A 23,038-nucleotide genomic window follows, 5' to 3' on the forward strand; every position below is an offset into this window, starting at 1 on the left:
GTTTATAGTGGCGCCATCTTCTCCTGGCTCATGCTGCCCCCCGGAACTCCTTGATTCACTTGGACGGTTTCCGCTAGAGTCCGGGTTGATGGGTGGTCTTCAGGACAGCATGTGGGTAGTTTTAAGCCACTCGGCGGTGACTGAAAAATCCCAGGTGGTAGCGTGGGGATTCGAACTCGCGTCGTCCATCACGTGGTGAATGTGGGCCCAGCACGCTACCACTCAGCCACCGCTTACTCATTATATATTCGTGTAACTGTATCCGGCTCGCCGTGAACCGTCCGTCCACCCAGGCCGTTCAAAATTTGCAGAGAAAAGGACACTTGTCTGCTTGAAGGTATTTGTGGTGAAATGGATCGTGTAGCCTGGTACATCAACAACCACGTCTAGGATAACTGTTTTGATTAACCCGTCCGCTGCGATTGGCACGGATTTCGCCTTCACTGGTACCCTGGTAACATATGCTCCCAGGTCTTTCTCTGCCTCTGTGGTGGATAGTGGAGTGTTTCCCATGTGGTATTGGTGTGCTGGATATCCCTTCACTGGTAGCCTGGTAACATATGCTCCCAGGTCTTTCTCTGCCTCTGTGGTGGATAGTGGAGTGTTTCCCATGTGGTATTGGTGTGCTGGATATCCCTTCACTGGTAGCCTGGTAACATACACTCCCAGGTCTTTCTCTGCCTCTGTGGTGGATAGTGGAGTGTTTCCCATGTGGTATTGGTGTGCTGGATATCCCTTCACTGGTAGCCTGGTAACATATGCTCCCAGGTCTTTCTCTGCCTCTGTGGTGGATAGTGGAGTGTTTCCCATGTGGTATTGGTGTGCTGGATATCCCTTCACTGGTAGCCTGGTAACATATGCTCCCAGGTCTTTCTCTGCCTCTGTGGTGGATAGTGGAGTATTTCCCATGTGGTATTGGTGTGCTGGATATCCCTTCACTGGTAGCCTGGTAACATACACTCCCAGGTCTTTCTCTGCCTCTGTGGTGGATAGTGGAGTGTTTCCCATGTGGTATTGGTGTGCTGGATATCTCTTCACTGGTAGCCTGATAACATAGTCCCAGGTCTTTCTGTGCCTCTGTGGTGGATAGTGGAGTGTTTCCCATGTGGTATTGGTGTGCTGGATATCCCTTCACTGGTAGCCTGGTAACATACACTCCCAGGTCTTTCTCTGCCTCTGTGGTGGATAGTGGAGTATTTCCCATGTGGTATTGGTATGCTGGATATCCCTTCCTAATATGCATGACCTCACATTTGTCTTCACTAAATTGTAGCAGCCACTTTTTGTTCCACTCCTGTAGCGTGGTGATGTCTTCTGGTAGGAAATCGGCATCCAGTGGGTTAAGCGTCCCCGGGGGTTGGGATTGAGTACCATTACCTCGAGAGAGAGAGCGGATGGGGTCGAGAAGTGTTGGCTCCGCGGGGTGCGAGGCAGGATATCTTCAGCTTTCCCTTCGTATAATTCATGAATAGATAGTGTTCTACTTGTTATTATAGAAGGACATATATTGAAAAGTATCAGAATATTTTTATGACTGATACTATATCGCAAATTTGCTAAAGTTAATATTTTTTTTATTGTTTGTAAAGACTTGTGTTTGCATTTGATTATAATTATATATGTTATTCCTGAAGATTTCTTTATAATTGTCTCCCCAAATATTTTTTTTAGTTTGTAAAGACTCTGGTGTTTCCATTTGATTATAAACATAGTAACTCCTGAGGATTCCTATATAATTGTCTCCCAAAATGACCTCCGAGACAAACTTGTATTCGCTGGAAGGCAGAACTACACACGGAGGCGAAGCGAGACCAGACTTACCTGAATCTGTTCGAATGGAATTTCAAACGAGAATGACTCGTTGTAGTAGGGGTTGAGGGTACACTTTTTGATGCTCGTCTTTTTCTTCTTGAGCCGCTTGCCGTTCTGAATGAGGCAGATCTTCACATAAGGATCTGGAAGGCAGGGTTCGTTGTTAGTTTGGGACCAATGCGTGGCTTAGCAGAGTGACATATTGCTCTTAAACTTTATATTTCACTAGAATTGTTGAGTTGAAAGAAAAACATCTGCGTTAGTGAGTGAGCCTTATTTAAATGTGTTACGTTATTGCTCAATTCATCAACTTAACATTTTTCTAACTCAATTTAAACTTTATATTTCACTAGAATTGTTGAGTTGAGAGAAATACATTGCGTTAGTGAATGAGCCTTAGCGAATTGAAATGTTACGTTATTGCATACTTCATCAACTAACATTTCTCTAACTCGATTTTATCTTAAACTTTATATTTCACTAGAATTGTTGAGTTGAGAGAAATACATTGCGTTAGTGAGCCTTAGCGAATTCAAATGACCCAAGGCTCTTTGGATTCTTTTTAGGAGCAGCGAGTAGCGGGCTTTTTTTATTATTGTTTCCTTTTTTTGTGCCCTTGAGCTGTCTCCTTTGTTACATGTAAAAAAGACATTTGTTACGTCATGTTTATATACGTAACATAAGGGGTAAGACAAGTGAAATATTGAAAGACGTAAATTAATGTGTGAAATCGATAGAGTTATTTATTTTAAGTAGCATGGAGGCTGCAAACACTGAAGGGGCTATTACACTGGGCAAATTTTCCGTGGATCTTCAGTCAAACCACGATTTCCGCTGGCGTGGGTATTATATTTCCACGATCTTCCAAAGCTACGGTAGATTTCACAGAAGGACGACGATATTACTCACCATCATCATCATCAGCAATAACAGGAAACAAATGAGAACCAGCGGAAATCGTGGTTTGACTGAAGATCCACGAAAAATTTGGCCAGTGTGATAGGCCCTTAACCTTTCCTTTCACTCAGCTCCAAATCATGTCTCACCTGCATACTCCAGCTTCGCGCACGACCAGGCTTCCCTTCCCTATCTGGTCACCAATCTTCCCTCACCTATCTCAGCCATGTCTCACCTGCAATGTCTTCACTACACTGAGTTCCTGTCTCTCACACTCTCCCCCTGACACTGTCCTCCCACTGTACCGTTGCCAGATTGTCGTACTCAGAGCATAGTATTTACCTGTATCCGACGCCTAACTATTGCCAAGAAACATCAGAATCTAACTCTTTTAACGATAACTATAAATCAGTTTCGTTATGGAGCCCAGAAGACAGTTTGGGGTAGGGAGTCGGGAAATATAATCGGCTGAGTACGACAATCTGGCACGTTGTCCCACTGAAACACTCCATTCATAAAACTCGCCCTCCTTATCTATATAGCAGACCGTACCCTCAGAGCTCTCCGTCCTTGCCAGTCCTGCTCGGCGCTCTCCACAACACCCTTACCCTGCCTGTTCCATGTCTCCTGTCATGCCCAGCACCCCTCTGAACCCCTTCACTCGTACCCCTCAGTTGCTTACTCCAGCCCCCTCGTCTGCCTGTCCACCCACCCCAGAACCCATGACCCAAAACTCACTCAGCCCATTCCATCCATCCTCTCTGATCTCAGCACATTGCACACTCTTACCCGTTAAAACAGCCTCACCGTTGTGCATTTCCTCCAGCCTCAGTTCGAACCCCGCCCATCACCCCAAGCTTGTCTCCATCCCTGGCTATCCCCTCCCCCCCTCCCCCCCTTCCCCCACACCTACCAGAGAGACCGCCCACGTCCATCTTCTTGAGGTTCTTGGCCTCCAGGATCACCACCGTCAGCTTGCCTGCCGTCGGCACATAGCGCAGAGAGAAGCAGATGTCCCCGAGCTTGTTTTCCTGAGAGAGACAATTCAGTGTCAGACTTTGATTACTTCCTTGGCACCACCAGCCGCCCACCCGCCTCCCTGTCCGCCCGCGATGCCGCTCCCATGCCAGTCCACAGCGTTGGCAGTAGTGGATTATCCTATGTGTCACGACTCGTCTTGGATACTCATCAATAGTGTTTTGCTGCCTAGATTTACTTAACCGCCAGTTGATGCTGAGGACATGTGCCTTCCTCCTTCTCCCCGTCCATTCACTCTCCGCTCACTCGGCCTTCTCTTCCACACAATCATTTCACACCTATATGCCTCCTGGTCCCATAGAACTATTGCTTCACTGCTGTAACAAGACATCTCAAAGTGGTGCCTCATTTCGTCACACCCTCGAACGGCCCAGTCCTGCCAATCATTGAAAATTTCCCTTCCACAGTGAAACTATTAAAACTCCTTCAGCAAGTCCCACTAAGTCTAGCGTTATGGTATGATGCTCAACACCAACATACAAAGAAGTAGTCCTCACCCAAACCTCACTCCGCTGGGCACACACACCTTCCATTCCCTGGTGGAGCCTAGCCTGCACGGACCCCACCACAGCTCGCTTCACGGCACTGTCCTCTCCACCCTGACACCACACGCCGCATACTGTTAACTCATACGACCAACATGCCTAGAAGTAATCCTCACCCAAGCCTCACTCCGCCGGCCACACACACCTTCCATTCCCTGGTGGAGCCTAGCCTGCACGGACCCCACCACAGCTCGCTTCACGGCACTATCCTCTCCACCCTGACACCACACGCTGCATACTGATAACTCATACGTACCAAATCGCAGGGGGCATGTTGTGGAAGGGAACGGATGGTGTTATACAGTGTAATTGTGAAGGGCAAGGTATTAAACTATTCGGGGAGGGTAGGAATACTATACTGAGGCCATGGAACAGCTCCTCCCCGCTGAAGATGGGCGGGGAGAGAGTGACGGAGGGGAAAGAAAAGCTATCGTGTTTGTCTTGCAGTTCGTGACTTGGGGTTTCTTGTGGTTCGTCCTGATACAGCAAGGACTGCCTGGTCGGCTGTGCGCGGTGGCTTAGACTTGCTTGTGTGGCAGTGGGCTTCTGCTGTTAAAGAAGGTGACGTGTGGATATCGCGTGTAGTGCCGTGTCGGGTGGATGTGTTCAGTGTGAGTGAGGTTGCTTCGAGTGAAAAGTGTCGGATGCACATGATTGGTGTTGTCGTGTGTTGGTGTGGTGGTTGTGTGGCATCTCCTTCTTGCGTTTCGTCGTGTTCTCCAGCCGCTCCTGTATTTGTTATGTCTAGTAGTAGAGTTAGTTGAGGAGGCAGGCAACCCTCAGCACTGTTGTAACCCTCACTGGTGTCGCAACTCAAGTCTTACCAACAAGGACTCTAGTTTAGCACTCATCAGGTCCTGCCGAAAAGCCCAACCTCCTCCTCTGACTCCTTCCCTTCCTTCTACTAATCCACCTCCTTACCAGCTATTTCTCCACCTCCTCCTCCTCCACCTCTCTCTCCTCCTCCTCAACAACGCTGAATGGTTACCTATAGGCCCAGGGCTCACGCTGATTGGTCGAGACAGGACAGTACCAGCGCCTCACAGTGAAGGAGAGCATGCCATTGAAACACCAGCAGCCAGAGGTATTAACACAACGAGAGGATGTTCGCCAATCAAAGCGTCGCATCTCCATTAGTATTCCTGCCACAAAGAAAACCACTATGGAAAAGTGCCTCGGGTAAAGAAAGTGGCGTCTGGTGTCAAAATAAAGACCGATCTCCGAACTTTATGTTGACCTTTGTTCACTTCGTCACCCCAGCTTGGTCACCTTCCAGAGTGTCATCCCTTTTGCCGGCTCCGAGTACTAATTAGAGAAATGGTGCGCAGTAATTGGCGGCCGCACCCTCGTTTTTTCTGTTTATTGGCAGTGAAATGAATGTAGTTTGGTAGAAAAACACCGAAAGCAATGATTGATCTGCTGTTTGTGGTGCTGACGTCACTGTGTATGGACCAATAGGTGGCCGCCCGGGAGAACACTTACCCTGGAAGCCCCCGGGGAGGTAGGAAAGGATAAGGAATCACTCAGTCCGGTCGAGGAATAAAACCTGTGTATCATGATCATTAAACTTTCTGTTGCATAAGGAAAGCGGTATCCTGCGTTGCCTGTCCTGGTGTGGGTTGTACGAGAGCCTCAGCCGGGCACGGGGCAGTGTTGGGCTGCTCGGCTTCATGAGGAGGGACTTCCTCGAGCATACAGATTATGTATTAGCAGTTTTTCCTGATTCTCTTTCAAAATAATGACGTCTTTGACCTTTCACCTTTAGATAATTAAACCGTCCGCTGCGATTGCCACGGATTTCGCCTTCACTGGTAGCCTGGTAACATACACTCCCAGGTCTTTCTCTGCCTCTGTGGTGGATAGTGGAGTGTTTCCCATGTGGTATTGGTGTGCTGGATATCCCTTCACTGGTAGCCTGGTAACATACACTCCCAGGTCTTTCTCTGCCTCTGTGGTGGATAGTGGAGTGTTTCCCATGTGGTATTGGTGTGCTGGATATCCCTTCACTGGTAGCCTGGTAACATACACTCCCAGGTCTTTCTCTGCCTCTGTGGTGGATAGTGGAGTGTTTCCCATGTGGTATTGGTGTGCTGGATATCCCCTCCCAAGGTGCAGGATTTTACATTTTTCTTCATTGAATTGTAGCAGCCACTTTTTGATCCATTCCTGTAGCTTGGTGAGGTCTGACTGTAGGAAATCCACAGTCAAGAGATTAACAAATTCAATCATCACATTTGCTATTCAGTTTATGGTGCCTTAGCAAATGTCTTTGTAACCAATGGAAAAGGACTGCCGAGCACCCTCAGCTTGACAAGGGTGCTGCTCTGCCTGGAACAAAGAACAGGAACGCTGACTGCTGCGTCACTGCTGCGTCAGCCTTTAATAAACTAGACCAACGGTCCTGCGGGGCTTCTACCAAGGCGTTCGCTCCCCGCTATTTTTTTTTTTTTATACGTCGTGGCCTATTGCGCCGGTAGGCATCATCCCGGTGGATCCTGATGGTCGGCCCAAGGCTTCTTCCCGGTGGCTCCTGATGGTCGGCCCAAGGCTTCTTCCCGGTGGATCCTGATGGTCGGCCCAAGGCTTCTTCCCGGTGGATCCTGATGGTCGGCCCAAGGCTTCTTCCCGGTGGATCCTGATGGTCGGCCCAAGGCTTCTTCCCGGTGGATCCTGATGGTCGGCCCAAGGCTTCTTCCCAATGGATCCTGATGGTCGGCCCAAGGCTTCTTCCTGGTGGGGCCTGATGGTCGGCCCGGCCCGTTGTGGCGCAGGCGAGTGTTTATAGTGGCGCCATCTTGCATTGGCTCATGCTGCCCTCCGGAACTCATCTTTGAGCCTCTCTTTGGAGAGGTTATCTAGAGCCCAGGTTGATGGGTGGTCTTCAGGCCAGCATGTGGGTAGTCTTAGGCCACTCGGCGGTGACTGAAAAACCTCAGCTCTGCGGCGGCCAGGATTCGAACCCGCTTCCCTCCTGGAGCTCCTGAACGCGGGGCCGTCACGCTAACCACTCAGCCACCGCCTCCCCAGGTAGCAAGCAGGACAGGCAAAGACTAACCCGCTGATCCTTAATGATGATAACAAGGTGACATCCAGTCCACTCCACGTGTACTGCGTCTGATGATGCTTACTTACAAAGGAGCGTTAAGTACTGAGAAGTCGTTACTCTGTGCAGGCGTTTATTCCCCAACACACACACACACACACACACACACACACACGCACACACACACACGCACACACGCACACACACACACACACGGTGGGGGGAGGGTGGCAGAGGATGGAGGAGGAACAAGACAACCGTAAAAGTTAAAATATAAAGGTGCAGTGTCAATACTTACGCGATAGTGATGACGTCATAGGAGAGTTGAGGAGCATGCGCAGAGGGATCGAGCGACAAGCAGGACGGAGGAGAGACAATGTGAAAAAAAGAATAGATGAAATTATAGAATCTTAATAATATTCTGGTCATCCTTTGAATCAGCTGTTGTTTTCTTTCTCTTTTTTTTTTAGATCTTGTTCTTTTATTTTAGTCCATGACAAAATGAAAGAAAAATTGGGTTTCATAAGGTCTCCATGGTGAGAGTGGCATATTCTGGAAGTATAATAATAGAAGAACTTGCATCCTCTTGCATAGACGGTTGTTCAAGGCATAGAAACGTGTTGACAAATTAATATAAGTTCGTAAATAAACAATAATAATAATAATAATGATAAAAACATCAATAAACAACAACGGAACCAACTTAGGAGTGAATGACAGTAAACAAGGAAAATATTAACACTAACACAAAAAAATCATGGAAATCAGAACACTAGAACCAAAACAAAACAAAAAAACAAGCAAAGACGGAATCGATGTCATTAACCTCCAACGAAATCAACATAACATGAATGAAAACAAAAACAGAGGTGATGGTGGTAGTAATCGTAGTAGTAGTAGTAGTAGTAACAGTAGTAGGAATGCTAGTAGTTGCAGTAATAGGAATGGTAGTGCAGTAGTAGTGGTAGTATTCTAGAGTGGTATGGGTGATAAGGGTAGTAGCAGTAGTAGTAGTAGTAGTAGTAGTAGTAGTTATAAGTCCGTTTCAGTAACAAGAACAACCATTAGTGAGTGGTTAGGAGAAGGGACACAGACCATCGTGGCAACAGTAGCGGGGACATCAACAGCAGCAACGGTAAAATGGGCATGAATGGGGGGTAACAACACTGCCGTTCACGTTCGTACATCAACGGGCGTCAATCTCTCCCTCCCGGCACTTCCCCGAGTCTGCCCCGCTTAGAGCCAAATTGTAATCGCTCAAATATGCGTCGTCCAGCGCGTCGGGGGACCATGGAGTTAATAGAGCTTGGTCATCATTGCAAGAAGGGAAGGTTAGGAGCATGGGAGGAACGATCAGGAAGTAACAACACTGCCGTTCACGTTCGTACATCAACGGGGGTCAATCTCTCCCTCCCGGCACCTCCCCGAGTCTGCCCCGCTCAGAGCCAAACTTTAATCGCTATAATATGCGTCGTCCAGCGCGTCGGGGGACCATGGAGTTAATAGAGCTTGGTCATCATTGCAAGAAGTGAAGGGAAGGTTAAGACCATGTGGTATAAGTGCGCGTGGTCTCGTTGCTCATCTCCGAACCCATTACCCGGGGATACAGTGCCAGTGTGACATTCGATTCGAGGAGGCAATGTTTATATATAATGAATGGGGGAGGGGGGGGGGGAGTTGCCATGGGACTTAAATTACTGTATTTTCTCGCGCCGGGATGCAAAGGCGGAGAAAACAGATTACTATAAGGAAAAGAACGTCTAACAGCCAATAAACGTAAAACATTCATGGCAACGCGACGTATCTCCTTTGTGGTCTCATAAAACGTTCGTAACAGGAGCCTGAAACGTTTGGCATTATGAGTATAAGCCCATGGTACAGAAGCCTTGTTAACCCGGTAGCAGCGACGGGCCAAATTTGTGGCTTTACCGTGTAGCAGCGACGGGCCAAATTTGTGGCTTTACCGTGTAGCAGCGACGGGCCAAATTTGTGGCTTTACCGTGTAGCAGTGACGGGCCAAATTTGTGGCTTTACCGTGTAGCAGCGACGGGTCAAATTTGTGGCTTTACCGTGTAGAAGCGACGGGCCAAATTTGTGGCTTTACCGTGTAGCAGTGACGGGCCAAATTTGTGGCTTTACCGTGTAGCAGCGACGGGCCAAATTTGTGCCATGATATAAACCCCCCCAAAAAAAGATGATACATAATCTGATCACAAATGCTTTGACATATGAAATGGTTTGTGTGAGGGGTGATTTTTTCTCATTTTTCTCGCTTGGAGGGACCATTAAGAAACATGATCCCCGCTGCTACCTTGTTAAACCATCACTAGGCTCAAACTACCCATGGAAGTACCCACAATAACCGCTACGATAGCCCCATAATATTGCCAGTGTTTTTAAAGGTTTGACTAAAATTCTGAAGCACTGCGAGATATCCACGGCCATGATCTTATGACGACCAGCGCGGTGTTTTTTCTTTTTCCTCTCCTTAATCTCAGGCTTCGTTGCTGCTGCTGAGATTGTTTGTATTTATTATTATTATTATTATTATTATTATTATTATTATTATTATTATTATTATTATTATTATTATTATTATTATTATTACTGCGCCATGGCTGTTTATATAGAAAAAATTACGAGAGAGAGAGAGAGAGAGAGAGAGAGAGAGAGAGAGAGAGAGAGAGAGAGAGAGAGAGAGAGAGAGAGAGAGAGAGAGAGAGAGAGAGAATTAACAAAAAAAATGGTTCTAAAAAGAGTGAAATAGAGTAGGAAAGAAAGAAAGCAACTTAAAGCAAGGTAAAGGAACGGAAGTAAATCTGAACCAAGGCTGGAACGTTGAAATCATAGGAGCCAGCACCCTGGATGGATCACGTCTCATTTCATGCAGGAAGAAAACTCTCTGGTATGGTAATAGTGGCTGAGTGTCCATGTAATATCCACTTGAGAGCACTGCGATGAGGGTTTTGCTCTGGGGAGTGAGGGAAGCCGGGCCGGGGGGGCGGGGGTCCTTGGGGCTGGGGAATAATTTATGAGGTGTGGAGGGTACCGGGGCCCGGGGGTGGAGGGGACGCCGCCGCCCGGCCGCTGAGCTCAGCGGGACTGGTGGGGTGTGTTGGGTGGTGGTTATGGCGGTGTGGTGAAGTTATCATATTTACAGCTGTGGCAGTACCACGACCATTTAAAGGGGATGGGAAGGGAGAAGGAAGTCCAGGGGAGGAAGGGGAGAGAGGAGGTGGGGCGAGAAGGGCGTGACAAAGCCAGGGCGTGATGACACATGAACGTCAACTCGTGGGTGAGGCGAGGTGTGGTACAGGCGGGGCCAGGTGAGCGTCGCCGGACGCTGGCCCACGCCCACGCCGTCACAGTGGTGCCCGTGGCCTCACGAGGCGTGAGTGGCGGCTGTCAGTGGCGCTGCGGGCGTGGGCGTGGAGGCCGCAGGTGCCGCCGCGGTACTGGCCGCAGCAGCACCTGGCTTAACAGTAGCGGGGGATAGTACATGGACCGGCGTGCGTCATGCAGCCACCACAAGCAGGCACAGGCACGAGAACACCAGCAAAATGAGTGTCAGGCAGAAGGGACGCTGAAACCTGACTGGGCCCTCGGCCGCCCCGCTGAGTGGGGTTCCCGGCCGGGGGGGCGGGACTCTCCCGGCCAGGGAAGCCCACTCAGGGGGCGGGGGAGGGGGGTCGGCCATGCTGAGTGGGAGAGAAGGAAGAAAAGGACACCTACCTAGAGCGCGGAGCCAGCCTACCAGCCATCACGATCGGCGCCGCCCCTGACCCGCCCCGCCGGCCGGCCGGGTGATGGGTGGTAGTCTGGGGCCCGGGGCCGCCCGCCGCCACGCCCGCCACAACTTGCTTGGGGGACTAGGGGCCAGACGCCACAGTGCGGCCACACTGGCTTAGCAGTCAGTCTGGGGTCTCGTCATGCGTGGGGTGGCCGACCTTGTCAAGTGTGTGATGCCGTGGTGGGTGGAGCCAGGGAGGCGTCGGGGTGTGCAGTGCGGCGGTCACGGTGTTAGTGGTGTCATTGTCGGGACAGCAGTCGCCAGGGCAAAGGTCAGGGAAAGTTTTTTGCCGGCCTGGTGAAAAAAAAAATCTATGCTATGTTCCAAGGTGAAAGCCGGCCAGTTTTCAACGTTCAGGAAGGAGCAGCGCCACAGAAGCGAGTAATCGAGTCTGGGGGCTCGCACCCCACTGCTATTTTAGGCGGGCTGATGACTGACTGAGTTTGACTTGACGGGACGCGACAAGGATGAGTCGGTGTGAAGCCATTGGAGTGGGAAGTAAAACTCGGTGTCTGTGCAATTCGTAATGACAAATTCATTTGATATTTAGAAATATTTCCAAGGTACGTCAGTTTGTGTGGAGCGTCAAAGAAGTGTGTAGCCGCCCGGGCCCGGAGGGGACACGCAGCAACAATGGTCTGCACACTTTGTCAACATTTAGATACAAGTGACAATAAGATATAATTATAAATAAACTATTACGTATGCCGTGTAATAATTTTTGTGCTAATTTGATCTCAGCGTTGTCTTATTTTCTGGTTCTTTTATTTTCATACGTTTTTTTATGGAATACTGTTAATTTTTGATAAGTTTTAGGGCTTGGCTTCAGGCCTCGCAGATTGACCCGAGACTGACAAAGTACACCAGTATTCGTTATACGCGAGGGCTACGTTCTACAAAAAGCTCGCATAATGTGAACTCGCATTATCGAACCTATCATCTCATTAATTATAGGGGGTTATGTTCCACGATCCTTTTTCGGAGAAGAGTTAAACAACCACCAGGGCCATTAACCCGTCCGCTGCGATTGGCACGGATTTTACTTTCACCGGTAGCCTGGTAACATACACTCCCAGGTCTTTCTCTGCCTCTGTGGTGGATAGTGGAGTGTTTCCCATGTGGTATTGGTGTGCTGGATATCCCTTCACTGGTAGCCTGGTAACATACAGTCCCAGGTCTTTCTCTGCCTCTGTGGTGGATAGTGGAGTGTTTCCCATGTGGTATTGGTGTGCTGGATATCCCTTCACTGGTAGCCTGGTAACATACAGTCCCAGGTCTTTCTCTGCCTCTGTGGTGGATAGTGGAGTGTTTCCCATGTGGTATTGGTGTGCTGGATATCCCTTCACCGGTAGCCTGGTAACATACACTCCCAGGTCTTTCTCTGCCTCTGTGGTGGATAGTGGAGTGTTTCCCATGTGGTATTGGTGTGCTGGATATCCCTTCACTGGTAGCCTGGTAACATACAGTCCCAGGTCTTTCTCTGCCTCTGTGGTGGATAGTGGAGTGTTTCCCATGTGGTATTGGTGTGATGGATATCCCTTCACTGGTAGCCTGGTAACATACAGTCCCAGGTCTTTCTCTGCCTCTGTGGTGGATAGTGGAGTGTTTCCCATGTGGTAGGTATTGGTGTGCTGGATATCCCTTCACTGGTAGCCTGGTAACATACACTCCCAGGTCTTTCTCTGCCTCTGTGGTGGATAGTGGAGTGTTTCCCATGTGGTATTGGTGTGCTGGATATCCCCTCCCAAGGTACATGACTACATTTTTCTCCATTGAATTGTAGCAGCCACTTTTTATTCCATTCCTGTAGCTTGGTGAGGTCTAACTGTATGAAATCCGCAGTCAGGGGGTTAAACTACACCTGAAAATGCCCGAAACGCCTGCGCAAGCCTTGTCAAATATGTGTACTTGGGCGCCGAAAGGGTTGAGAACACGGGTCACTGAATCTAGCATCATATAGGTCTGCTGTGTGGGGTCAGTGTGGGGTCAGTCGTCAGGGCGTGGCAGTGGTGTGGTGGGTCGAGTCAGTAGCCGGTGTAGGACGTCGACAAGTGTGGTGAGCGGGGTGGCGGCGGTACCAACACTCGGGAAGCTAACAAAACCAACATAGGGATGGATGCTGACTGAACCACCTCGCCACTCAATCCTACTCAGAGTTACGACACAAGTTAAGAAGAGGGAGGTATAGTCATCGTGGTGGTGGTGGTGGTGGTGGTGGTAGTGACAGCAGCAGCAATTAGTAGTAGAAATAGTAGTAGTAGTAGTAGTAGTAGTAGTAGTAGTAGTAGTTGCATAAGTAATAGGTGTTGTTGATGTTGTTGTTTCTGTTCATATTGTGGCATAAAGTGCATTTACTACCACTTATGTACTAGTAGTAGTGGTTTTAGTAAGAGTACTATTACCACCAATAGCTGTGATGCTAGTAATAATAATAGCAGTAGTAGTAGTAGTAGTTAAAAGTGGTGATGATGGTGGTCGCAGTAGTAGTAGTAGTAGTAGTAGTAGTAGTAGTAGTAGTAGTAGTTAATAGTAGTGATGATGGTGGTCGCAGTAGTAGTAGTAGTAGTAGTAGTAGTAGTAGTGATTGAAATAGTAGGTGGTGGTAGTGGTGGCGGTGGTGGTGGTGGTGGTGATGGTTGTGGCTGTATGGGTGTAGCTGTAACTGTTGTTTGTATTCACAGAGTTGAGGCCTGGCGTGGGAGAAGGGAAAGTCCGGAGTGGGAGGGCAAGTGCTGGGCGGTACAGCCCTGCCCATTTGGTTTCCACTTGGCCCTCCCTCTCCTCCCGCGCCTGCCCATCTGCACAGCCTCCCAGTGATGATGGCTTAGGGCTGCACAGTGCTTAGGGCTGTCGAGACTGGGGGCGGAGCAGCTGGGCAGACACGGGTTGCTATACACGAGCAACGACCCTGCAGCCCCGCGCCCAACCACCAGACACGTCACACGTGAGTGCGTGGGGGCGTGGGGCTCAGAGGCAGTGTGACACAGTAAATACCCACACCGACAGCTGATACACACAACAGGGCCGTGACGTGACTACAGTGCCGCTCAGCCAGACCCGCGCGGCCACACCTCTGGATGGCCCCAAGAACCACACCAGAGGCTGGGGCTGTGCGGGGCTGCCAGAGCCGGCTAGGGGACGGGGGCAGCTGCACTAGACAGTATCAGATGTTGGCAAAGGGGTGTGGGGTGTTATGTGGGGGAAGAAGCTGGTACGGGGGATCTGCCGCAGTTTAGCCCCGAAGGTGGAGAGTTGCTGGGTCTACTAGGATGGAGTGGGGAGTGAGGACCAGGAGTACTGTAGGATGTCACAGGGACTTAATGTAAGACTGGGGCTGAATGGGAGGAGATCTTCAGCTAGAGTGGGGACCTGCAGCTGAAGATAGACTAGGGACTGGAAGGGACCTGTGGATGAAACCGACCTGTAGCTGAAAGGGCCTGACTAAAGGAGACCTGATATGGTTGGACCTGTGGCTGAAGAGAGGCTATGACCGGAAGGGACCTGTGGATGGAACCGACCTGTAGCTAAGAGGGCAGCCTAACTGAAGGGACCTGCCACTGGTATGGTTGGACCTGTGGCTGAAGAGAGGCTATGACTGGAAGGGACCTGTGGATGAAACCGACCTGTTGCTAAAGGGGCAGCCTAACTTAAGGGACCTGTAGACTAAAGGGGACCTGATATGGATGGACCTGTGGCTGAAGAGAGGCTATGACTGGAAGGGACCTGTGGATGGAACCGACCTGTAACTAAAGGGCCTGCATAACTGAAGGGACCTGTAGCTTATAAGAACCTGTAGCTAGAGCTGGAGGGGGTCTTGGCTCGGTTACCTGCGATATCTGAAGGGGGCCTGTGCTATAAGTGAAGGGATTCTGTGCTGTAAGGGCTGTAGTTGAAGGAAGCTAACGTAGAAAATGATTGTAGTAAGTAGTGAGGAATTGGTGGTTAGGGGGCACTGAAGCTCACAGGAATCTATCGTAAGGAAAGACCCTTGAAAAGAACTGTATCCAAAATGATCATGTAGCTAAGACTAAGCATAGGAAGAAGGAATCATCAGTTAGAAATGGCGTATAGTTAGCATGGACCTGTATACCTTGAACATAGACAGACAGTAGAATCGTTAGGTTGGAAGAGATCTGTTGTAGTTAAGGAAAGGTCCTGGAATGGGTCTGTAGCTGAAGGGACCAACAGTAAATAGAAACATACAGATAGAAGTGACCTGTGTCTGAGAAACAGCATTTGGACAGAAAAGACCGGCAGCACGAATTTAAAGGGTGCCTCCACACTGCTGGGTTTGCTGGGAGGGTAGAGGGTAGCGGGATGCCTAGCGGGTCAGAGGCAAGAATAAACACATGTTATCTTATAGGAGTGGCCATACAGGACGCGGGTAGCGGGTAAGCTTGGAGGGAACCCGCTACCAGTAACCACTCGTATTAGATACCATGTGTTTGTTCTTGCCTCTGACCTACTAGGCGTCCCGCTACCCTCTACCCTCCCAGCAAACCCAGCAGTGTGGCCGCACCCTTAGCGAGGAACCTGCTGCTAGGAGTTAGCCAGGGACGGGAGGCTTGTGAGGCTGTCTGTCGCAAAACCCACCACTGTGACATGGACTCTGCCTTCAGTAAAACTAGAATCACTGGGAATTTACGTTTCTTTTCTGTTAGTCGCTGTGATCGAAGGTATTCTCGTGTTATTTGAATATTAAGAATACTTTTCACAACACTATTATTCAGGAGAAGATGGGGCTTCGTGGTGCAGTGGTTAGTACACTCGGCTCACAATCGATAGAGCCCGGGTTCGATTCCCGGGCGGAGTGGAAAAATTTGGCCGGCTTTTCCAATACCCTACGCCCCTGTTCACCCAGCAGTGAATGGGTACCAGGTATTAATCGGGGGTTGTGTCCCGTCTCCTGGGGTCTGTTCCCTTCTCCTATAATTCCTTCCCCTCCTGTCTCTCTCCGGCATATAACCACAGATGTTGCGCCGACTAAACCAAACTTTCCAACTTTTACCCAGGAGAAGCATCTCTTCAACTATTATTTTTTCCCAAAACAAGACCAGTATTTTGAAAGCCTGGCACCTCGATTTCCATTTGCACCGTCGCATGATAGGAGCTGCTGGAACGCCGGTGAGGGCCAGACTTCCTAACATGTTCGATTCATTTGTTTCTTTTTTAGGAGCAGCGAGTAGCGGGCTTTTTTTATTATTGTTTTCTTTTTTTGTGTGCCCTTGAGCTGCCTCCTTTGTTGTAAAAATAAATAAATAAATAAATCGACAATCCTTCTCAAGTCTTAACTGTCAGTCTCTCCTGGCGGAAAGGAGGTTGAAATAGATCTTATTACATCAAATTAAATTAGAATGGCCCCAGTCTTCAGCTGCAGAATACATCATCTGGGAAGTAGAGAAAATGAGTCTTTACGCTTACTCGAGGCAGAATATCCGTCAACAGTATGACATCTTGTGGCAGACCAACTCTACAAGCTCACCATTAAAGGGACATTTAAAGGAAGGAGCTTCTGTCTTGAAAAGGTCAGTAGCTTTTTTCCTTTTTTTGTGCCCTTGTGCTGTCTCCTTTGCTGTAAAAAAATAGCTTGTTTGCTAAAAGGCCTGCACTGAAAGGAGCCTGTCTCTAGAAGGGACCAGTGGCTCAACGGGGCCAGCCTGTACTGGGGTGGACCTGTCGGTGAAGACCCTGACGTTAGGGAGACCTGGAGCTGGGGTGCCTAGCGTTTGAATGTATATGTGATGGAGGGGATCCTGCACCTGGTGAAGACTTGCAGCTAATGGGTGGGGGGGAGGGTAGGGGGGGGCTAGGGGTGAAGGGAACCTGTGGAAGAGTATAAAGTTTAAGTGTAACAGCATTGTTGATGTTGTCACGCGCACACCTGCGGCCTGACACACACTCTATACACAACAGTGACCTGCAGCCAGCGACACAAATACCGATTATCCAAAGTCTCTTCCTGAACAGGGCTTCGTGTATGCACCAAATAGTCATGTCCACTCAGGATGTGAATAACCACTTCAGTCGTTTATAAAATATAACATGCTTCTATAAATCATTCGAATAATTGGTATTAATAATATGTAGAATATAATCATTGCAAAGGTGGAAAACCAAAACATTGCTCATAGACATTCTGTAGTAGGAATAAATTACCGTCAAAATACCTTGCTCTGCGCCCACCCATGAGCTGGAGTCTTGGACTACTGAGCTTCAGCGTAAAGAAGGAAAGGTGAGGCTGTCTGAGCGTCGGGCGAGGAGTGTGTCGCTGTACAGACGTGTCGTGCGTGTGTCGTGTGAGAAGGATTAAAAGGTTTCTAAGAGATAGTGTTCCCATAGAGCCTAAGCATGTCCACACCAGTTGTGTCTCTCTCCAAGGCATTGAAAGTGTCACTGTGGAGCCTACGTAGAGGAAACCTTGGGCAGCGCTACGCTGTGTGTCATGTCCTTGGCTGTCTCGGGGCGTCAAGACTGTCTCGGATCTCACCTGTCCACCGTCGCCCTCTACGGACACCAGGTCGCGCCACTCCTGGATCGTCTGGGCCAGGTCCACCTGGCACAGCGGGATCTTCACCTCACCGATCTGGTCGTGCTTGGAGAATCTATCGAAGTCGTAAATCCCGAAGACAAGGGTCTTGCTCATAATATCGGCGTAGGGGACCTGCTGGGGGAAGCGGGCGAACAAAGGTTAGTTGGCACGTTGAATGAGAGCTCCGGAGCTCACGACCACCAGGGTGATAAGGGGGGAGGGGGAGGAGGGGTCAGGCAAGCGGGGCGGGCTGGGACTCACTCTGATAAGGGTTATTAAATTATCATCCCCGAACCCGAACCACGAACGTTTTAAAAGTTACTCCGAACAGAACGTTTGGACAGCCGAACAGGAAACGCGGAGCCCACGTCGAGGCGCTGCGGGCCGGGGCGGCGCGAGGCGAAGGTCTCGGCGCCATGATTGTGTTTAGTGTGAAATAACTGAAATAATAGTAATGATTATCATAATAGTGATTTTAATATCGGCCTAAACGTCCATCCATCTGGTGCGCGGCCTTCCATTAAGATTTCATACATCAGGTTTTTCCAAGCCGTCACTTTTGTGTCCACCTTCTGTGTCTCCCATCTCCGGCACGCGTCTGCAGGCCGTGCCATTCAGTAGTCTAGGTTGGCTTTATTGTGTCTTCAACTGCAGTTTGCTCTCTGATCCATTTACAGTTTTCTTGTCCATTACAGTGAGTCCCAATACTTATCTCTCCACTCCTCTTTGGGAACCCTTCAGCTGCCTCTCGTAAGAGTTGGTCACGTGCATGCGGGGGCTTCGTGGTGCAGTGGTTAGCACACTCGGCTCACAACCGAGAGAGCCCGGGTTCGATTCCCGGGCGGAGTGGAAAACTTTGGGCGGCTTTTCCGATACCCTACGCCCCTGTCCACCCAGCAGTGAATGGGTACCAGGTATTAATCGGGGGTTGTGTCCCGTCTCCTGGGGTCTGTTCCCTTCTTATATAATTTCTTTCCCTTCTGTCTCTCTCCGGCATATGACCACAGATGTTGCGCCGACTAAACCAAACTTTCCAACTTTTCCAGACATTCTTTCATGTGGCACTCGCGAATGTGTTATCGTGGGAAAGAGGTGGAATCATTAAGCAAACTCTTGTACCCGTTGCCTTTGAAGGTGAATGGTGGACTCAGCTTGTGGGATCACGTCTTCTTAAACCTTTTTACTTCTTTATGAATCTTAGAGAAACAATTAACCCGGTAGCAGCGGGGATCATGATTCTTAATGGTCCCTCAGAGCGAGAAAAATGAGAAAAAATCACCCCTCACACAAACCATTTCATAATATATATCAAAGCACGTCGGGTTCGGGTTCGGGTAAGAGGAGAGGAGGAAGGGATTCACTTGAAGGGAGGGGAAGGGAAGGGAGTAACTCAGCCAGGCTTGGAGGAGGGGCGAAGGAAGGGAAGGACAGGCTCGTTCAGGGAGTCAGGAGGGAAGCGAAGGGAAGGGAAGGGAAGGGAAGGGAAGGGAAGGGAAGGGAAGGAAAGGAAAGGAAAGGAAAGGGAAGGGAAGGGAAGGGAAGGGGAGGAAAGGAAAGGAAAGGAAAGGAAAGGAAAGGAAAGGAAAGGAAAGGGAAGAGAAGGGGAGGAAAGGGAAGGGAAGGGAGGGGAAGGGAAGCGAAGGGAAGGGAGTACACAGCCAGGCTTGGAGGAAAGGCGAAGGAAGGGAAGGACAAGCTGGGTCAGGGAGTCACAAGGGAAGGGAAAGGGAGGCACCCACTCAGTATTGCCGTGGGAAGTCTGATCACTCGACACACAGAGGCAAATGCCCTTCGTGTTACATTCAAAATTGGTCTCGTTAATCTGAAGCATAATGTGAATCTGCAGCCAAGGAGTATTCGTAAAAAATGCTCAAGTAATGCGAGTAAAATGCTTTGTATATCTTGCGAAGAGTTGTATTTTGCAGGTCAGATCTCTAACCTCTATAGCGGGCTGTGACAATGCATCTAGAAATGGACGAGAAATAGAAGTGGACTTACCTGCCTCGTTGGAAGACAAACACACATAAAGAGATAGAATGACACACGAACAGGGAGAGAGGGAGAGGGAGAGAGTATTCATATAGACTAATGGATAGATGGATTTAGAGCTATAGATAGATAGATCGATAAACAGATAAGAGAGAGAGAGAGAGAGAGAGAGAGAGAGAGAGAGAGAGAGAGAGAGAGAGAGAGAGAGAGAGAGAGAGTATCCATATAGACTGATGGATAGATGGATTTAGAGCTATAGATAGATAGATCGATAAACAGATAAGAGAGAGAGAGAGAGAGAGAGAGAGAGAGAGAGAGAGAGAGAGAGAGAGAGAGAGAGAGAGAGAGAGAGAGAGAGAGAGAGAGAGAGAGAGAGAGAGAGAGAGAGAGAGAGAGAGAGAGAGAGAGAGAGAGAGAGAGAGAGAGAGAGAGATACATGCGAGTTTAAATAACCGCGTCACCACAACTATACAAAACTCTATAGGTTTTTAGTGGAGCAAGCAATTAAAAGGCATGCTGGTATACACACACACACACACACACACACACACACACACACACACACACACACACACACACACACACACACACACAATCTCTCTCTCTCTCTCTCTCTCTCTCTCTCTCTCACATACACACACACACACACGACACCAAAAGACATATATATACACACATAGAAACACACACAAACAAACATACAAACAAACAGTGATTACCCAAAAACACATACAGCTACAAAAACAAGCAAACACACACACACACACACACACACACACACACACCCGTCCCCCAAGCTGCAGCGCTCTATCAATACTGCCGCGGCCGCATAGCCATAAGTAGTGAAAAGTCTCCGTGTGGTCTAGCCAACTATCAGTCAGTAAACAGGCGCTCAAAATGCGTGAGGTTGAGTATAGAGAGAAGGTCATGCTAGTACGCGTTGGGCCTGCTAGGGGATGTCCGACTAGCTGCCCTGGTTCGACTGACGGGACTTGCCACCACACGCCCGATAGCTCATGGGATACCTCGACAGTTCTTTGGGTATACTCTGTTCACATTCACCTGGCAAATAAGCCCCTCCCCTTTCTCCTTTAAGTAAGCCTCATTGGCCAGTTCATATGCAAGCCACGCCCCCCGTCTCCTTTAAGTGAACCTCATTGGCCGGTTCATTTGCAAGCCACGCCCCCTTCTCCACATAAGGCTGCTCGTGATTGGTGGATGCTGGGGAAGGTTGCATCTCATTGGTGGTGGCTGGGGTGGCAGAGGCGGGAGTTATTTCTCAGGTTAGTTTGAACAGAGTGTAAGTGCTTGTTACCACTGCTTTGGGTCACCTCAGGCTGCATATCTGACTGTATAAATCCTTGTTTGATGTTTTAACTGCCCCCATTGTGTTCTGAGGTAATTCAACTTGTCTTTAGGCTGAAACTGAATGAACTGATTAAGAGGTATCGTGTGTCTAGCGGGCGTGGGTGAGCTGCTTCCCGATCCACGCCAGGCCGATCTCGACCGACGCGCGCCCACACTCCGCTGCAAGTTACCTGATGTTGCATGAAAGTAAGAGAGAAAGGGCTCAGTTAATATGGGCGGCGTTGCAAGGGTGACTTTCAAGGCCTAGGTGTTGAGGAAGTGTGTGTGTGTGTGTGTGGGTGGGTGGGGGCGGTGTAGGGATGTAAGTGTGGGTGATCTTGAATCTTGACCATGCCTTTTTGAGTCCATTATTGTCTACTCTTAATGTTATCATCAACTCTCACATTTTTCATCTCAAGCATCCACGCCTTTCCATCTCCCTCCATCTCTCTCTCTCTCATCTTTGGTCATTTGTACGTGGGATGTTGATTCTGTGGTTCTTGCATTGGGGTTGTTTTGTGACGTGGAGTGTGTGTGTGTGTGTGTGTGTGTGTGTCTGTTTACAGCAAAGGAGACAGCTCAAGGGCACACTCACAAAAAAAGGAAACAATAACAATAATAAAAAGCCCGCTACTCGCTGCTCCTAAAAAAAAAAAAGAAGAATCAAAAGATGTGGCCGAAAGAGAGGTCAATTTCGGGAGGAGAGGTGGGTAGTGTGTGTGTGTGTGTGTGTGTGTGTGTGTGTGTGTGTGTGTGTGTGTGTGTGTCTGTGGTTACGCATCCTTGCTTGTCTTTCTGTCATCTTATGTTGGAAGTCTCCCACATGACAGGGAAGGGAAGGGAAGGGAGGGGAGGGGAAGGGAAGAGAAGGGAAGGAAGGTAGAGATAGGGGAAGGGAGGGGAAGGGAAGGAAAGGGCATGGAAAGGAACTAAATAGAAGGGAAGGGAAGAGAAGGGAAGAGAGAGGAAAGGAAGGGAAGGGAAGGGAAGAGAAAGGAAGGGAAGGGAAGAGAAGGGAAGGGAAGGGAAGGGAAGGGAAGGGAAGGGAGGGGAAAGGCAGTAAATGACATGGAAAGGAACTACAGAGAAGGGAAGGGAAGGGAAAAGAGAGGGTAGGAAGGAAGTGGAGAGGAAAGGAAGGGAAGGGAAGGGACTCTCGGCACTGTATGTTGGCCCAGGCTGGCACGTGGGGCAAATATATCATTGTTCTGTGTTTGTTCGTATGTGCATGTGTATATACAACCATTCAGGGCGAAACATTACACTAATTCTTATGTACAATGCCCTTACGTGACCACACAGTTCTGGGGCGTGTGGTTTCTGTTGCTGGTTAAGTATTGCCAAGCCTATTGACGCGTCGCCTCCTTTGGCTTGTCCTACATAAGCCACAAAGACTGTTCTCACTGGTCCTTGCACTCCATCACTCATACGTTACCTGGGACGATTCGGGTCACATGCAAACTCGGCTTTACTTCAGAGGAAAAAATGAATTCGTCAACTTGTGAAGCAGGCCACGGTAATATAACAGTCCGCGCCTTAAATTTAACACTTAATACGAATCCACCTTAAAAATAACACATTCAAAACGGTTAGCATAAATGGTGGCAGCGGTGGGATATGTTACAATGTTAGGAAGTGCATCGATAGCCCAACAGGAGTTTAGTGAGCCGTGTTTGTCATGTTCGCCGCATCCTCCCTTCACTAGTCACCAGGAAGCCACATTGAGGGACACAAAGCGGAGACACACAGACCAACGGACACACACGACAGACCATGGAAGGGGCTAGCCAGTGTGAACAGAGTCAGTAACCTTGAATGTGAAGGTTTCGTTGAACACAGGGTTTAGAGTTTTCCTGTGAACCTTCGTCTCGAACTTCTTCTTCTTGTCGGGCAGCAAGTAAACCTGAAAAGAACATAGGTGTTATTTAGTACCCCCGGCAACGTGTTCTGTACATGTATGGCTACAGCCCTGTTCACACTGTGCCGACTCTGGGCCGTGGCAACCCAGCGACTTTTCCATTTGACAGGTTGGTTCCCACGCTCCAAGA

At 49.1% G+C, this 23,038-nt stretch overlaps 3 protein-coding genes and 1 long non-coding RNA gene across 22 annotated transcripts in view; 2 read left to right on the forward strand and 2 right to left on the reverse strand.

The window, feature by feature from the left end:
• LOC126987922 (synaptotagmin 1-like) overlaps positions 1-23,038 on the reverse strand; it is an 80,574-nt gene that overhangs the window by 8,162 nt on the left and 49,374 nt on the right. For 16 of the 19 annotated variants that reach the window (XR_007741295.1, XR_007741286.1, XR_007741296.1 and 13 more), the window contains 4 exons: positions 22,801-22,893; positions 17,613-17,789; positions 3,623-3,740; positions 1,822-1,955 (listed from right to left, as the gene is read on the reverse strand). Coding sequence is in view for 6 of the 19 variants with exons in the window: in XM_050845613.1 (XP_050701570.1) it covers positions 1,822-1,955; positions 3,623-3,740; positions 17,613-17,789; positions 22,801-22,893 (522 nt within the window). In the remaining 13 variants the exon portion in view is untranslated. The remainder of the gene's footprint in view (positions 1-1,821; positions 1,956-3,622; positions 3,741-17,612; positions 17,790-22,800; positions 22,894-23,038) is intronic. The other 3 variants (XM_050845603.1, XM_050845589.1, XM_050845596.1) reach the window with 3 other exon arrangements.
• LOC126988144 (uncharacterized) overlaps positions 1-23,038 on the reverse strand; it is a 57,170-nt gene that overhangs the window by 2,634 nt on the left and 31,498 nt on the right. The window lies entirely within an intron of this gene.
• LOC126987783 (pentatricopeptide repeat-containing protein 1, mitochondrial-like) overlaps positions 1-23,038 on the forward strand; it is a 94,075-nt gene that overhangs the window by 309 nt on the left and 70,728 nt on the right. The window lies entirely within an intron of this gene.
• LOC126988106 (uncharacterized) lies at positions 43-15,419 on the forward strand. Its single transcript, XM_050845917.1, has 4 exons — positions 43-867; positions 1,064-1,162; positions 12,202-12,597; positions 12,800-15,419. Exons 1-4 carry the CDS (start codon positions 512-514, stop codon positions 12,906-12,908), a joined length of 960 nt encoding a protein of 319 aa, XP_050701874.1. The 5' UTR covers positions 43-511; the 3' UTR covers positions 12,909-15,419.

This window comes from Eriocheir sinensis, chromosome 6 (genome assembly GCF_024679095.1).
Source record: "Eriocheir sinensis breed Jianghai 21 chromosome 6, ASM2467909v1, whole genome shotgun sequence".
Taxonomy (NCBI): Eukaryota; Metazoa; Arthropoda; class Malacostraca; order Decapoda; family Varunidae; genus Eriocheir; species Eriocheir sinensis.